This window comes from Peromyscus leucopus, chromosome 1 (assembly GCF_004664715.2).
Source record: "Peromyscus leucopus breed LL Stock chromosome 1, UCI_PerLeu_2.1, whole genome shotgun sequence".
Lineage (NCBI taxonomy): Eukaryota > Metazoa > Chordata > Mammalia > Rodentia > Cricetidae > Peromyscus > Peromyscus leucopus.
The window spans coordinates 171492857-171509702 of NC_051063.1; the positions used below are offsets into that span (position 1 = coordinate 171492857).

General features: G+C 52.1%; 1 protein-coding gene across 1 annotated transcript; it reads right to left on the bottom strand.

Annotated features, from left to right (window-relative positions):
- Positions 1-4977: 4977 nt before the first annotated feature.
- Positions 4978-9885, bottom strand: Lypd3 (LY6/PLAUR domain containing 3). The gene is made up of 5 exons (XM_028893914.2): positions 9663-9885; positions 9083-9214; positions 7800-7970; positions 7119-7280; positions 4978-5991 (listed from the first exon to the last, which is right to left on the bottom strand). Exons 1-5 carry the CDS (start codon positions 9745-9747, stop codon positions 5480-5482), a joined length of 1062 nt encoding a protein of 353 aa, XP_028749747.1. The 5' UTR covers positions 9748-9885; the 3' UTR covers positions 4978-5479.
- Between the last annotated feature and the right edge of the window lie 6961 nt (positions 9886-16846).

Here is a 16846-nt window from a genome sequence, read left to right on the forward strand (position 1 = left end):
CCCAGTTCAACCCACATGATGTCTGTTTGTCCCATGGACCCCCATGGTTTTGATTATTTGGTTCAGGGAACGTTGGCCATATTCTCCCTCTTAGATCATTGCATCTATGGTATGTATAAGCAGCTAGTGCTGGTCTAAATGGAGCCTGTGGGTGTAATCTGCGCCTCTGCTGTGGGCATCCGCTAGCGGTTTTTGACTGAACCAGTGATCGCTCTGATGAGGGTTGCTCGGTCGTGTTTCGACTCCATCTATGCCTCCTTCAGATTTGTGTCTGTCTGTCTGTCTGTCTTCTCCTAGTGATCAACTGTTGGTTGGTTGTTTTGTTGTTGTTTTGAATCAGGGTTTCTCTGTGTAGCTCTGGCTGTCCTGGATCTTGTTCTGTAGTCCAGGCTGGCCTTAAACTCACAGAGATCCGCCTGCCTCTGCCCCCTGAGTGCTGGGATTAAAGGCGTGCGCCACCACTGCCTGGCTGGCCAGATTTTTTAAATGGGGTGTGTGTGTGTGTGTGTGTGTGTGTGTGTGTGTGTGTGTGTGGTAAATTCATGCACACGTTTGTGTTCATTTGGGTGTAGGTGTGTGTGTGAGCATGTGAATGTGTACAGGAGGTACAGTGGCCAGTGCTCAACTTGGACTCTTTCTCCAATCCCTTCCTCTTTGTGTTTGAGACAGGGTCTCTCCCTGAACCTGGAGCTCACTGCCTGGCAAGACACCCAACAGCAAGGTCAGGAGTCTTCCAGTCTCCCCCTCTTGCAGGACACACCACAGCCAGCTTTTACCTGGGTACTGGGGACCCAAACTCAAGGCCTCAAGCACCAGCTAAGCCACCTCCCAGATGCTACTTTTTTGTTCTTTGAGAATCATCTCCCTCTGTCACTCAGAATGGCCTTGAGTTTTCAGTCTTGCTGACTCAGCCTCCCAAGAGCTGAAACTGTTAGATACAAGCCACCATGCCTGCCTGGATATTTCTTTGATTTTCATTAGTTAACTTTGGATCACAAGAAGAAACTTTCTGCTGGACAGTGGTAGTGCATGCCTTTAATCCCAGCTCTCGGGAGCCAGAGACAGGCAGATCTCTGAGCTCGAGGCCAGCCTGGTCTATAAAGGGAGTTCCAAGACAGCCAGGGCTACACAGAGAAACCCGGTCTTGAAAAACCAAAATAGAAAAGAAAAAAGAAAGAACTTCCTTTTCTATTTTTTTTAATCCAGGCTGTTCTCCAAATCACTATCTAGCCAAAGATAGCCATAAACTTTCCACTTTCAAGTACATCACAGGCATGAACCAACTCAGCCAATTTTATGAAGGGCTGGGGTTCAAAGTGCTGCATACTAAGCTCTATCAAGTCAGCTCCCCCCAGCCATTTCTCTTTATTTGATTGTTTTTTTTTTCTTAAATAGCCCAAATTGGCCTTGAATGTTTGATCCTCCTGCCTCCGCCTCACTGGTTTGCACCTCTCCCAGGGTCCTAGTTTCTTCTCTAGTACTGTGATGGAAGACTGGCCAAGAGAGACTTAAGGGAGGGAAGGCTTTATTTGTCTTACACTTCCACGTTATCGGCTATCATCAAGGGAAGCCAAGGCAGGAACATGGAGGCAGGGACTGAAGCAGAGAGAGACCATGGAGGGACGCTGCTCACTGGCTCTTGCTCTCTGTGGCTTGCTTACCTATCTTTCTTATACAGTTCAGGCCCACCTGCCTAGGAATGATACTGCCCACAGTGGACTGGACCCTCCCATACCAATCAGTAATCAAAAAAATATGCCATAGACAGGCTTACAGTCCAATCCGATGGAAGCCCCACCTCAACTAAGATTCCCCATCTTCTCAGATCTATCTAGGTTGACACAAACTATGACACCCAGCTATGTATTTATTTATTTATATCAGTGTTGACTCATATTTCCCAATATGGACTCTTATTTCTTTTAATACAAGCCAGTGTTTTTCCATATGGATTCTTGTTTATTTAGTGGGTTATAGTCCTTTGCTATGGTTATTTAACTTGATCTTGCACTTGTCCTATATTTAGTCACAGAGAGCCTTTCTTTTTTTGTTTGTTTGTTTGGTTGGTTGGTTATTTGTTTTTTTTGAGACAGGGTTTCTCTGTGAAACAGTCCTGGCTGTCCTGGAACTCACTGACCAGGCTGGCCTTGAACTCACAAAGATCCTCCTGGCTCTGCCTCCCCAGTGCTGGGATTAAAGGCGTGTGCCGCCGCCGCCGCCGCCGCCGCCGCCGCCGCCGCCGCCGCCGCCGCCGCCACCACCACCACCACCGGCCACAGAAAGCCTTTCTAAGACACTTCCCTTTGTTATATTTCTTTGGGTGTTCTCTAGTCTTCTCTCTGTGTGTAGGTCTGTGTGTGCATGTACACACACGCTCTCTCACCTGCCCTCCTCAGGCACTGTCCACCTTTATTGTTTAAGATTTTGTTGGGAGCCAGACGGCCTAATTTTAAATCAGTGTCTGAGCACTCGTCCAGTGGGTCTCCAGATGAGGCAAAAGCCTGCAGAGACAGTCTCACTTAAGGACCCGTGGGCGTTGGGGCAGCGCAGAATACTGCTGGGACCACACAGCCTGCATGCTCTCTTCTCTCTTGTAATATCGATGATTCTCTTGGTGGTTTTTGTGCCATTTTTTCAATCATGCATAGAACAGATGTGATCATTCCTGGGACCCCCTTTTTTTTTCTTGAATATCTCTCCCTAAAATTCTTCGGGAGCTAATGCTTCTCAGGTTTCTTGTCTGGGGACACCAGCTGTCACTCCAGACCCAAGAGCTGTTCTGATTCGGTGCTGACAGGATCAGAGGCAGATCACCCCTATTTCTGTAAATATGTTCTGAATGACATTATTTTGAAAATGTGTGCCTATTTTTTATCACCTTTTAGTTTTGTACCTGGCTTGATATTTGGCCAAGCTAGCAAAAATGGTAAGTGTTTTCGGTTTAAAGATGTTTTGATGTAAAAGTTGGGAGAAAACATATTTGGCATATTTGGTTTTGCCAGGGGCTAACGTTGGAGGATGGGAAAACTTGCTCGGTAGTATGGGAAGACATGCTTGTTTTTGATGTGTAACTAAAGACGGCTGAAGCTATTCAGGGCTGGCTACATGTATGAAACTCATCTGGTGGTTGGACAGTTCATTTCTTCACGCCGACACATCTTCCCCGTCTCAGGACCTGAACCCAGGCTGTGGCGGGACTTCTGCAAAATTTACTTATTTTTATGTGTATAAGTGTTTTACCTGCATGTATTTGTGCACCACATTGTGCAGTGCCTATGGAGGCCAGAAGAGGGCGTCGGATACCCCAGAACTGGTGTTACTGAACGTTGTAAGCAGCCATGTTGGCTGGGAACTATGGCAGACCCGCTCCCACTTTTATGACCAGGGAACTCTTGAGTAGGGAAAAATGAGAAATATTTAGATAGAAATATAGAGGGGAAAGAGGCAGATAGAAACACAGGATATCCTCAGGAGGGCCTGGGTCAAAATTCACCAACCCCTTCTGTCTCTTTTAAAGGGCTATTTATAGAAATGCCAAGAGGTGGGGCAAAAGACCTCCCCTTAGCACAGCCAAGTGCAGACCCTTCCACACACCTGGTAAGCATGCACATGGTCAGTCCATCCCCTTATGCAGCCCTGCTGGATAAAGCAAGCTCAGATCTCACTAGGAAACTTCTGTGGGCTCCTACAGGAAACCCAGCTGGTTCCTCTGCAGGAGTGTGGCAAGTGCTCTTTCTCTCTGATATCATCTCTCCAGACCCCCACTTTGCTTTTTGAGACAGGCTCTGCCATTAGCCTGGGACTCTCAGCTGGCTGGCTGGCTCCTTATCCCAGGAATTCCGTCACCCCATCTCTACTCCTTAGAGCTGGGATTATACTCATGGACCACCAGGCCCAGCTTTTTCTCATGGGTTCTGAGACCAAATCCCGATCCTTACTGACTGGGCCATCTCTGCAACCCCCTACTCCCTCCCTTTCTAGATCACCTCTTTTTAAAAATGAGGAGGCTAAGGTAGGGTGCAGACTTTTAATCCCAGCACTTTGGAGACCAAGTCCAAGGCTAGTGGAAGAGACACATGGTAAGTCATTGTCTCAAGAGTGTAAGGCTAGTCTGTCCTATGAAGCAAGTTCAGGCCAGTCAGGGCTACATAGCAGACCTTATTTCAGCAAAACAAAAGATGTTAAACGAGTGAATATGTGACCTGTCTCATCTATCAGGTCTCTCCAGCCCTGCCTTCTCTCCCGTCCTGTCCATGTTTAATTTCCTTATAACATGTACTTTTTTTAATTTTGCTTGTGGGAACACACATGCCATGGCACACAGATGAGGGTCAGAGGGCAAATGTTTTGTTTTGTTTTTTTTCCACTGTGTGAGACCCAGGGATTGAACTGAAGTCCTCAAGCATGGTATCAGGCACCTGTTAATGCAAGGATCCATCTCAATAGCTCCCCCCCCCCATTTTTTTTTAAGTTTTTTTTTTTTTTTTTTTTTTTTTAGTTTTTTTGAGACAGGGTTTCTCTGTGTAACTAGCCTTGGCTATACTGGAACTCACTCTGTAGGCCAGGCTGCCCTCGAACTCACAGAGATCCACCTGCCTCTGTCTCCCGGGTGCTGGGATTAAAGGCATGCGCCACCAATGCCTGGCCCCCCTTGATTTTTAAGACAGAATTTCATGTAGCCCAGGATGGCCCTGATTCTCCTGCCTCTACCTTCCAAGTGCTGAGACTACAGGTGTGTGCTGCCATACCCCAGCTCTCTAGCTTTAATTTCTATCCAATATATATATATATATATATATATATATATATATATATATATATATATATATATTTGAGACAAGGCATTGCCGAGTAACCTTGGCTCTCCTGAAACTCACTGTGTAAGAATAGGCCGTCCTTGGCTGCATTTTGGGGGTGGGGAAGAAGACAAAGACCTTGGTATGAAAAATGAACGAGGTGGCAGCGACACAGTTAACCCACTATACAAAGTAACTAAACCTTTATTGATGCCTTCCTGTGCCAGCCAGAACACACAGAAAGGCCAGAGGTTTGTCCCTGCCCTGGAGTAGTTCAGTCTCCTAAGGAAGACAGGTACAAGGTTCAGATTCCGACAGGCAAGTGCAGCATCCAGGAGATGAAGCCATTGTCCACCTGCCTGGTCATCTTCCGGCCTGGCTATGAAAACGGAAAGAGGAAGCTAGCCAGGGACTCTCTTGGGCCTCCCTCTGCCAGTGGCTTTTCTTCCCTCTTTCCTGGTCACCATCACGGGGGATGCAGTCACTGCATCAAGAAGCTGGGTCACCCCAGCAGTATATTTACAACAGTAGGCTGTTTCCCAAAGCTGCAAACCAGTGCAGTGGAACCAGGGATGCCGGGGGATGCGGAGGGGCTGAGCCAGTCCAGTCCAGTGGGAAACAGACAGAGTTGGTACCCCAGGGCCAGGGAAGCAAGGTGAGATGGACAATTCAAGATGAGAAGCTCACAGCAGCGCACCAGCAGCCACAGTCAACAGAAGAGCCGGCAGCCCAGACCCCAGAACCACGGAGGCTGAGCCTTCATTAGCCGGGATCTGGTCCCCACCTTTTGGGGGGTACTTCCCCATATTGCTGCGGTCTTGGTGGCCCGCAGCACCTCCAGTCAAGTGCGACTCCCCATCTTGTGCAGTTTCGTGTTCTACCTCATGGGGAGAACTGTGGCTGGCTGGGGCTGAGGTGGGCTTGGTGGTGGAGGTGGTCGTGGTTGGGGCTCCTGTGGAGGTGGTGCTGGCGGAGGTCTGGGCCCGAGTGGACGGGGCTAGGGTGGTTGGAGGGGGCAGCAGGACTAGGGGTGGGATTCGAGGGGAGAAATAAGTCTTGTTGCGAAGGTCAGAGTTACAGCGGGGCCCCTGGCAGCAGGAGCCGCTGAGTGTGAACCCTGGACCCGTCACCCCGTCCCGGGTGCAGGACTCATCCTGGACGCAGCCTCGGACAGGTAAGGACACAGTCACATTGGCTGAAAGAGAGAGGCACAGGAAGGTCCGTCATTGGGGGTGGCGCAGCCTGAATAAAGCTTAGGCGGTTCTGGAACAAGACAAGAGCAGCGAACCCCAAAATGAGACAGAGGGTTCTGCGCTCATGAGTTCAAACAAACTCTGGTCCCACTTTCTGCAGAGCGTTGGGCTCTTGTTATCTGCTCACGACGGATTATGTTTCCACAAAATGCTTTGAGAGGAAAAGGGTGGACCCCAGACTCCAAGTTTGTCTTGGAACAAACGTTTCAGCTGAGACACTTCTGAGATCAAAACTCAGACCTAACCTCACCTTTGCCTCTCACAGCTCCCTGCTAAATTTTAGTCTTAGAGTCTGAAGTAGAAACACCTGGCACCAGAGGAATTGAAAAACTCCTCCCATGGTGTGAGTACCAGCCCCTCACTGGGGGATTCTAGGCAGGGGCTCTACCACTGAGCCACACCCCCGGCCCCTCACTGGGGGATTCTAGGCAGGGGCTCTACCACTGAGCCACACCCCAGCCCCTCACTGGGGGACTCTAGGCAGGGGCTCTACCACTGAGCCACACCCCAGCCCCTCACTGGGGGACTCTAGGCAGGGGCTCTACCACTGAGCCACACCCCAGCCCCTCACTGAGGGATTCTAGGCTTGTGCTCCACCACTGAGCCACACCCCCAGCCCCACACTGGGGGATTCTAGGCAGGGGCTCTACCACTGAGCCATGTCTCTAGCCCTGAACTACATCCCTTAATATTGTGGAACAAGTGAGACCCCTAAGTTTTCAGGGCTCAAACCAGATTTCCCATGGCACACAGGCAAAAAGCTTATAAACTTAAACATAAGTCTCGTTTCATGGTCTCCGATTTCGTACGTGGCAGTCACACACACACACACACACACACACACACACACACACACACACACACACCCCTCAGGATCTATAAGGTACTGGACTACATTTCCCATGATGCTGTAGGACAAGGCAAGCACCAAAGTCAAGAGCAGTACCCAGAGTTTGGGGCGGGGTAGGGGGTGGACCTTTAGATGAAGCGTCCCCCCGCCCCCTCCCCTCGCTGCGGACGGCTCTCAGAACTCCCACAGATCTCAAGCCCCTTCAGAGGGCTGGCTCACCTGCCGTCAAGGTGACGTTGCCATCGAAGCATCCCTTGTAAACGCGGCCGCTGGCGTTGTAGCAGTTCACAACCTGCGGCCTGGTGCCCTGGCACTCCTCGCGGCTCTGCCCCACGCAGCTGTAGCACTGTGCGCCGTTGGGCTCATATGCACTCTCGTTGCCTGCAGGGGGGGGGGGTGGTTGGGGGGAAGCGGAGGAGAGGGAGTGGAAACAGAAAAGGAAGGTTCAAGATGATGCCCGGCGGTGGTGGCGCACGCCTTTAATCCCAGCACTCGGGAGGCAGAGGCAGGTGGATCTCTGTGAGTTCGAGGCCGGCCTGGTCTACAGAATGAGTTCCAGGACAGCCAAGGCTACACAAAGAAACCCTGTCTCAAAAAAAAAAAAAAAAAAAAAAAAAAAGACTCAGGCCTGTGCTCCAACCGATTCAGAAAGCTAGGGCACGAAGATAGCAAGTTCAAGGCCAGCATGGCCTGCAGAGAGATCCAGAGAACCACAGCTCCCCAGGCGTGACTAGCTGTCCCTGTGACTCCGCCCCCTTTCTCCTATCCCCACCCCCAGTATCAACCTGGGGTTCATACAACGTTGATGTCTGCAGTCTTCAACCCACCACCCCCGCAGCCCTGCCTCAGCTTGCCATGGCCTCAGCTCCCAGCCCGGGTGCGGCTCCTCCCGCCACCGACCTGCAGGGTTGAGACCTCGCAAAGTAAGGTTGAGCTTGGCGTTGCATCGGTCCTCGGTGCACTGCTGTAGCTGGACGAAGGCCAGGAGCCCGTGGAGGTCCAGTCCGCGGTCGTTCTTGCCCTCGAGTCCGGAACCACAGCCCCGCACCGCCACAGCGAATTGCCCGTGGACTGCGTAGAAAAGGGGGCGGGGTCAGAGCAAACGGGGCCTCTTTGGGGCCGGGCTTTGAAGGAACAATACTTCTGGGTCTGCTGGTGGGGATCTTAAAGAGAGCAGATCCCTGGGAAGAGAGCTACAGGTGTGTGTGGGGGGGGGGGTCAAAGAGAAGAGATTCAAAGAATACAGTCCAAAGAGAACAAGCTGATTGACAAACAGGACAGCCGCGAGTGGAGCTAAAACTGGAGCCTCGATCGGTACTTCAAAAAGGGGAGGAGCCTCCGAAAGTAGCTTCAGAAGGATCCAATAAAGAGACTGGAAGAAAAAAGAAAAGGAAAAACAAACAAACAAACAAAGGCTAAGAGACAAATATGGCAGTGCGAGCCTACAGTCCCAGCTACCGGGGAGGCTGAGGCAGAGGGATCTAAAATCTGGGTCCAGTTTGTAGTACGCATAACGAGACCCTACCACGAGCAAACAAAGCCTGTAAACCCGGTGACTCGGGAGGCTGAGGGAGGAGATTCACAAGTACAGGGGCCTGCCTGAACTTCATCATAGTGAGTTCAAGAAGCAAACAGAGCAACTTGGCAAGACCCTGTCTCGGAACAGGAACGTAAAAGGGACTGAGGCTTATGGTCAATGTAGAGTGCTTATCAGGCATGGGTGTGCTGGGGCGCGGTTTCAGACCGCAGTACCACACAGACGCCTAGAGAGAAGGCCCCGTGAATGACTTGGGGGAAGGCGGGATTACTACGGAGTCTGGAAACTCCGTGTTGGTGGGTAAGCCTTCCTGCAGGGAGTGAGCAGAAAGTGGTCAAGATGTCTGGGTGATGGGCAGAAACGGGGATGGGATGTGGTCTCTCAGCTTAGAGCTCTCCAGTCAGTCCAGAACAGGATGCAACAATCAGCCACACAACAACCCCCCTCCCCCTCGCGCGCGCGCTCACCTCACCTCCACCCCCACCCCGGCCCCCTACCTGTCTACCTGCCTAAGCCCTAAAAAAGAAGGGCATCTCTGTGCTGCTGGAATGGAAAGGCGTGGCCAGAATCAGAAAGGTCTGTACGGAGGCGGAGCCACATTGGAGGAGTCCTAAGGGTAAGTCAGAGACCACCAGGTGGCACTTACTGGTCTCCACCGCCCCCACTGCCTCGGTACAGACGTCCACTCCTGGACCACACTTGACTGTCTTCATCTTGTACGGAGAGCATCCGTCGTCCGCCTTCTGCACGCAGCTGTAGCATTCCAGGGCCTGCGCTCCTGCGGGTGTGGGCCAGGTAGAAACGAGTGCTCTTTGTTAAAGACTTCTCCCCACAGGGAGAAAGTCTTTCCCGGTGGCCTCTGTCCCGGGGTAAGAGGACCCTACCGTGCAGGCCAGAACAGCAGGAGAAGAAGCCTCAGGGTGCGGGACACACCGGACCCTCTCCCTTCCCACCCCCTGGGCCTGCAATGGGAGCGTTCCTCTCCCATCCGTTTATTCCCAAGGGAGGAAACCCCTGCCGTGGAGCCCCTGTCTCAGGATCAGGGGGTTGCCTCTTTTACAGCTACCTGCTCAGTCCCCCACAGTCCCTCTGCCCTGGGTAGGACAACTCACAGCCTTGCCTTTGGCTGGGATCAACTTTCTTTAAAGGTCTTTCTGTGAAGGGCTGGGGGCGGGGGCTTAGGATCCCCCCACTTCGCCCTCCTGGCAGCTGGAAGCACCACTTACCTTCACACAGCAGTAGCGGCAGCAACAGCAGCCATCCGGTGGTCCAGACCACTGTCTGGGTATCTCCTCTCCTGGCAGCATCCATGGCTGCGTCCTGCTCTCTCCGCGTCCCCCCTGGGTGTGCCGCCTTCCAACACCGGCCCTCTTACCTGAGCCTCAGATGAGTAACCTACCCCGGGGCAACCCTGGCCTTGCCCAACCAGGCCAACTCAGCGTCCGCTGTGGGGCGGGCCCGCCTGTAGGTGCGTCACCCACAGGGAGAGCGGCCCCTGCCCTGTGCCCTTGCCAAGGAGGGAAAGGGCGGGAGGGAGAAGAGGTTCCCTGACAGTCCCCTGGATAAAGGATGTGTGAGTTTGGAGATGGAGTACCAGGGCTCAGCCGGGGGCATTCAGAGTGTGCTCCAGTCCTAAAGCTTGTTTGGAGTGTGTGCCTACCTTGGTCTGGGGACTGGGGAATTGACAGACCATTGTCAGTCTTCACAAAGCTCCTAGTGGGATGGCAGAGATGGATATGAACTGAATAATCGGGGAAAGTGCTACTCACACAAGTGCCAGGAGTTTGAGGCATGGTGAGTTCCAGACCTGGCTGGACTATAGTCTATCTCAAAAACCCAAAACCCAAAACAAACATCTCGGTTATTATTTACAAGAGATTAAGACTTTGGAGGAACAGGTATAGAGAGCTACAAGCAGGGTTGGGATTTAGAAGTGAGTATGACTTTCAATATGGTTATGCTGGGAAATAATATCACATACCTATCAATAAATGATTAAAAGGGTATATAAAATCAAAACATACATGGATGAAAGTCTCAAAGAATGAATAAAAACTGGAAAAGAATTCTTGAATGCCTATTGTGTGCTGGGCACTGCAATAAGTCCTTAAAATTAAAACAAAAAAAGGTAATTGGAGAGCTAGGATAGTGGCCTAGGGGTCAGCAGTAGAGAGCCCCTGCCTAGAATCCCCCAGTGAGGGGCTGGGGTGTGGCTCAGTGGTAGAGCCCCTGCCTAGAATCCCCCAGTGAGGGGCTGGGGTGTGGCTCAGTGGTAGAGCCCCTGCCTAGAATCCCCCAGTGAGGGGCTGGAGGTGTGGCTCAGTGGTAGAGCCCCTGCCTAGAATCCCCCAGTGAGGGGCTGGGGTGTGGCTCAGTGGTAGAGCCCTGCTAGAATCCCCAGTGAGGGGCTGGGGTGGTCAGTGGGAGGGGGGGGGGGGGTGTGGCTCAGTGGTAGAGCCCCTCCAGAATCCCCCAGTGAGGGGCTGGGGTGTGGCTCAGTGGTAGAGCCCCTGCCTAGAATCCCCCAGTGAGGGGCTGGGGTGTGGCTCAGTGGTAGAGCCCCTGCCTAGAATCCCCCAGTGAGGGGCTGGGGTGTGGCTCAGTGGTGAGCACTTGCCTAGAATCCCCCAGTGAGGGGCTGGGGTGTGGCTCAGTGGTAGAGCCCCTTCCCAGAATCCCCCAGTGAGGGGATAAGATAATGCTCAGTGGTGAAGCACTCACCTAGCATGTGTGGAGCCCTGGGTTGCATCCCCAATACCATCCCTCCTCCCCCCCCCAAAAAAAATGCAACAAATGGAAAAAGCAAGAGTAGTCCCTTCATTTGATGCAACGTTGCTCAGAAATGGAAAGTTTCAACGGATAATATATGCAGCTCTACATAGATGGATCTTTAAAACTGTGTGACTCAAAGAAGCCATAAGCAAGACAACACACGGTGTCACTTTGTTCACATGGAGTTCTGAGACAGACTAAACTAACTCACAGTGAGAGAAAAGTGAAGAGGGGTTCCCTCTGAAGGAGTCTGGTCCCAGAAGCTGCCTCTTCCACCTTCATCTGGGGAGGGTGGCCTCTCATGCGGCTGGGACGGGGAGAACCACTGAGCTGCATAGTTAACCATTTCACTGGAGTACATTATCCTTCAGTAGAAACATGAGGAAGCTGAGCCCGGGCCTGGTGGCCCAGTCCTGTAATCGTAGCACTTAAGGGGCTGAACATAACAAGTTTGACCCGAGTCAGCTACAGAGAGAGAGAGAGAGAGAGAGAGAGAGAGAGAGAGAGAGAGAGAGGTGGTTCAGCACATAAAGGCACTTGCCTCCTAGCCTGACAACCTGAGCTGGATCCCTGGAACCCACATGGTGGAAAGAGAGAACCTGTCTCTGACCTCCAGGTATCTGCTGCGGGATATTTGAAATACCCTCAACATGTCCACTAACTGATAAATAAATGAATGTAATGAGAGAGAATCACAAGGCCCTACCCAGTGAGAGCCTCTAGAGAGATCAAGCATAAGAAAGGGACAGAAAGAAGGCTGGGTGGAGTGACTCATGCTTAAAATCCCAGACTCCGGAAGCTGAGACAGGAGGATTGCATCGAGTGTGAAGCCAGCCTGGGCTGCATAGTGCAACCCTATTTCAAACTCCCCTCCGGACTTGCCAAAGGGTCCAGGAGACTAGAGCAGCCGGGCAGCTTCCAGATGAAAGAAAGAAAGAAAGTTTGGTTGCTTGCCTGGCGTTCGATGAAGCCCTGGCTTCTCTCCCCAGCTTTGTGAAAACCCAGTGCGATGGAGATGGAGTCGGGAGGCTGTGAAGCGGAAGTTCATCCTCAGTTACAGAGGGAATGTGAGGCCAGCCTCAATGTGAGACCCTGTTTTGGGGAAGAGGAAAAAAGACCCAGTGGTGACTGTCAGGATTGTCCAGTTAGTGTGGGGCCCGTGAGGCTGTGTTGGACACAAATAATCTCACAGAACACTGTCCTAGGCCAAGGTCACCTGCGGCCGTGAAAGATCAGTGCAAAAGCAAGACCAAAGACCACCCCATGACTGCGCCCGAACCCAGAAACCAACAAAATCATTACACAAACCACGATGTGACTCAGCAACCCCGCATCCTGGTGAACATGAGCAGTCGCTCAGGTTACTACGTTAACGCAAGTTACGATTTTAACCAGCTCCGCTCTTCCAGCCTCATAAATCAGATTTATGAAGACCCTAATGCTGCCCTTGCTCTGTGACAGGATCCAGTGCGGAGCAAACCCTACTTTCTGGACTGTCCCCTAAACTACCACACAGGAGGAGTCCATATGTTTACAAAGATGTCTCTAGTCAGGAGCAGTGATCCAGCCTGGAGTCCCAGCACTTGGTAAACACAGGGAGTTCAAGGCCGTTGTCAGCTATATAGCAAGTTCTAGGTCAGCCTGAGCTACACAAGACGCCGGGGAAAAAAAATCCAAAACATTTTTAAGAGGAAGAATTAGCAGGGATTACTGATGAATCAAATGGGAGGGAAGCCTAAAGGTGTGGCTCAGCTTCATGTGGCTCAGCAATACAGTGCTTGCCTAGAATCAGTGAGAGGCTGGGACCTGGCTCAGTGGTAGAGCAATTACCTAGAACCCCCCAGCAAGGAGCTGGGGGTGTGGCTCAGTGGTAGAGCCCCTGCCTAGAATCCCCCAGTGAGGGGCTGAGGGTGTGGCTAGTGGTAGCCCCTGCTAGAATCCCCCGTGGGGGCTGGGGTGTGGCTCAGTGGTAGAGCACCTGCCTAGAATCCCCCAGTGAGGGGCTGGGGTGTGGCTCAGTGGTAGAGCCTCTGCCTAGAATCCCCCAGTGAGGGGCTGGGGTGTGGCTCAGTGGTAGAGCCCTGCCTAGAATCCCCCAGTGAGGGGCTGGGGTGTGGCTCAGTGGTAGAGCCTGCCTAGAATCCCCAGTGAGGGGCTGGGGGTGGCTCAGTGGTAGAGCCCCTGCCTAGAATCCCCCAGTGAGGGGCTGGGGGTGTGGCTCAGTGGTAGAGCATCTACATAGAATCCCTCAGTGATAGAGCTCTTGCTTAGCATGCATCAGTCTCTGGTTCAATCTCCAGCATGTAGAAGAAAAGGGTTGGGGGAAGTGGGAGAAGGAACACAGGCATGTGGCTCTGTGTGTGTGTGTGTACATGGCACACACGGGAAGGGTGCACACACACACACACACACACACACACACACACACACGTCTGCAGGTGAACACATCCGTACTTGTGGACGTCAGAGGAGATATCTAGTGTCCTGCACCCTACGTTCCCCCTTATTCCTTGAGATGGGGTCTCTCCCTGAATGTGGAGTGAGGCTGGGATCCAGCAAGCCCCACCAATCCTCCTGTCTCCGCCACTGAGGTTACAGGTGTGTGTGTGGGGGGGATTGTCGGGCCTCTGCGCCTCAGTGTCCTCCATCTGGTTTGTTTTGGTTTTTCGAGACAGGGTTTCTCTGTGTAGTCCCGGGCTGACCTGGAACTCGCTCTGTAGACCAGGCTGGCCTTGAACTCACAGAGATCCACCTGCCTCTACCTCCCGAGTGCTGGGATTAAAGGCGTGTGCCCTCACTGCCTAGCTGTCCTCCATCTGTTTAATAGAGAGCTTAACGTAGACTTACCTCAGAGTCTGCTGTGAGAGCAACAGAAGATGGATGTGAAAAGCTTCAGGCAGTTCTCAGTGCTACAAACGCTTTTGGTAAATAGATTGTGATATTATTATTGGTTAATATCCTTATTGGTTATTGACAGTTCCCAGGTTTTCGGCTCCAGCTGTATGCTGGACAAGATGTGGTCCATGTCATTGTGGGCACGGGCCCATAGCCCCAGCACTCAGAAGGCTGAAGCAGAAGAGTGCACATTCAAGGCCAGTCAGGGCTACAAAATGATTAGAGCAGAGGCGCTTGCCACCAAGCCTGACGACCTGAGTTTGGCCCCCAGGACCCACATCGAAGGAGAGAACCAACTCCCCTAGGCTGTCCACCAAATGTGCACCATGTCACACGTGCCCTGGATATGGGCACAGCAATAGTCAACAGAATACACTCTGTAAAAAGAGGGGGCATACACCGGCTCCTTTTATAAGCAGCCTGTTGAGAGAGGCGGAGTGTGGTACGCGTTCCTTAGAAGAAGAACCTGAGACCAGAGCAGAAGCTCCTCATTCAGATCAGCAGGCCAACGGAGTGGCAGTCAGCCCCAGCTGGCCGGGTCACTGACTGAACATAGCGGCTGTGTTCAGAAGATACCTGCTCCCCAGACCCTGCCCAGCACCCCTGTTCCCAACAATGACAAGCACCTCAGTCACCTAGGTGGGGTCACCCGTCATCCAGGGAAGACTCAGAGAGAAAGTGAGTGACTCTTGTGACGTCATTCAAAACTGGCTCCAGCTGTGTGCCCCTGAACTCTTGTTTGTCCCTCTCTGAGGCTCCAAGGTATCTTTTTTGGGTTTGTTTGGTTTTGTTTGTTTGTTTGTACCCAGTTGTTCCATATAACCCCGCTGTCCTGGCATTCACTCTGTACACCAGGCTGACCTCGAACTCACAGAGATCCATCTGCCTCTGCCTCCCGAATGCTGGGATTAAAGGGATGCGCCACCACCACCCAGCCTGGCCCAAGGTGTCCTTCTTCTCATAAAGGAAAGGATGAGGCAGCGAGGAACAATTCAAGTCTAGAACTGGACAGACTGAACAATCCTGCTGTGTGACTCCAGGTAACTCAATCTCCCTCTCTGGATTTCATCCACTTCCTTCATAGAATAGGTCTGAAAATCTCAGGAGAGCCAGAAATCCCAGTGAGTGGCAGACAGAGTGATACTGCTGTGTTTTAGGCTCAGGAGGCCCCATGGGCCCCAGGAGCGTGGGAGAGTTTCAGGGGAGGAACCCCAACTGGTCAGACAGGAAGAACAAGCATCTTGGGAAGGAGTGGGACCCAGGGTTGGGAGTCTGCTCCTGCTCAGACCTGCCTGGATTTGGGCTGTTGACCTGAGCCTGGCCCAGGCCCAGGGAGCAGGAGTTTGTTTGTGTGTTACCTGGCTAATTTGCATGTTTATTTACTGATTTACTAATTTACACATGTTTTCTGGCAATCTTTGTCTTTTTGCTGTGCACTGGAGACGGCAATCAGAGCCTCGTGCCTGCTAGGCCAAGATCCCAGTGTCTCTGGAACCTCTCGGCCTCGGCTCCTCCTGCACTGGTGGGCTGTGGGATTCTCCTCACTTGCCTGGGATCCACAGAGGGGTTCCCACCTAAACAAAGGTCTCAATCAGAGCAGCCATGATGCAAGACTCAGACGCGCCTACGGCCTTGTCCAGAAGGGGTTTCAGGTCCTCTGAGACCAGGTAGGCTCTGAAACTCAGATCCCCTCCCCTTGGGATACAGTCAGAGGTACCAGGGAAGGGTGACCCACACATAATCTTGTCCATTGCACACCATTGTTCCCCCACACTTGATTTACAAACGCAGATCTAAAACTTAATTAAGAACTGAGCCTTCAGCGCTGGAGGGATGGCTAGGCGGTTTAGAGCACTGTGCTCTTCCAGAGGACAGGGGTTCAATTCCCAGCCCCCACATGGCAGCTCACAACTGTCTTTTAGCCAGAGAACTTGACACCTTCACACTAGATATACATGCAGGCAAAACGCCAATGAACATAAAATTTTTTAAAATTATATATTAAAAAAAAAAAAAAAACTGAGCCTAAAGGTAGGTAGGCAGGCACTCTTCTGAACAGAGACCCGTGGACTACACTGGTCACAGACCTCGTGAAGTTGACCTCTTCACAAGGCATCTGACTCAGCCTGGGGACCAGTGAGTTTCTTCCCAGGGGACACCCTGGATGGGACCCAAAGGAGCCCAAGAGTTCTGATAGCCTTGTCCACAGCTGTCTATCATCTTCTCACAAACTGACTCAAGGTCATTACCCAAGACCTTCACTGCATGCCAAGGACACAGGAGCCACAAGACAGCCTAGGAACAGCGTTTTTTGCCAGGAATGACCCAGGGCCATCAAAGCCAGGATGGGTGAAACTTAGGGTACAGCAGTCAGATTGCGATGGGATGGGCAGGCAGAATTACGTGACTCAACCAGGGAGGGCTTCCTGGAGAAGGGAACAGGCCACAGGGTCCAAGATGTGTGTTAGGAACGGGAGAAACGCTAAATACCTAAACAGATTGGATGAGCGATGACTAGGAGGTGGCAGGGGCCCTCTCTCCTCTCTGTCTTACTTTCACGGAGTCACAGAAATGTCACCAGAACAGTCCTGGCCTGGTCCTCTGGGGACAGCAAGGGCAGGATGGGTCGGCTCAAAAGGAGGTGCCTGGGTAAGCTGGGGAGTCGGGGGTGGGGGTCTTCCAGGTGGGGCCACTGAACTAAAACTTGACAAAGGGAAGAGGAGGTCAGAGCAGAGAACCCCAA

Bases quoted from the DNA above. Each gene is read 5' to 3' on its own strand.
- Lypd3 (XM_028893914.2), bottom strand. From the start codon at position 9,747: ATGGATGCTGCCAGGAGAGGAGATACCCAGACAGTGGTCTGGACCACC. The intron at 7,971-9,082 runs GTAAGTGCCACC...TTTTCTACGCAG, and splicing joins AGTGGGGGCGGTGGAGACCA to TCCACGGGCAATTCGCTGTG. The intron at 5,992-7,118 runs GTGAGCCAGCCC...TCTCTCTTTCAG, and splicing joins CAACGTCACCTTGACGGCAG to CCAATGTGACTGTGTCCTTA.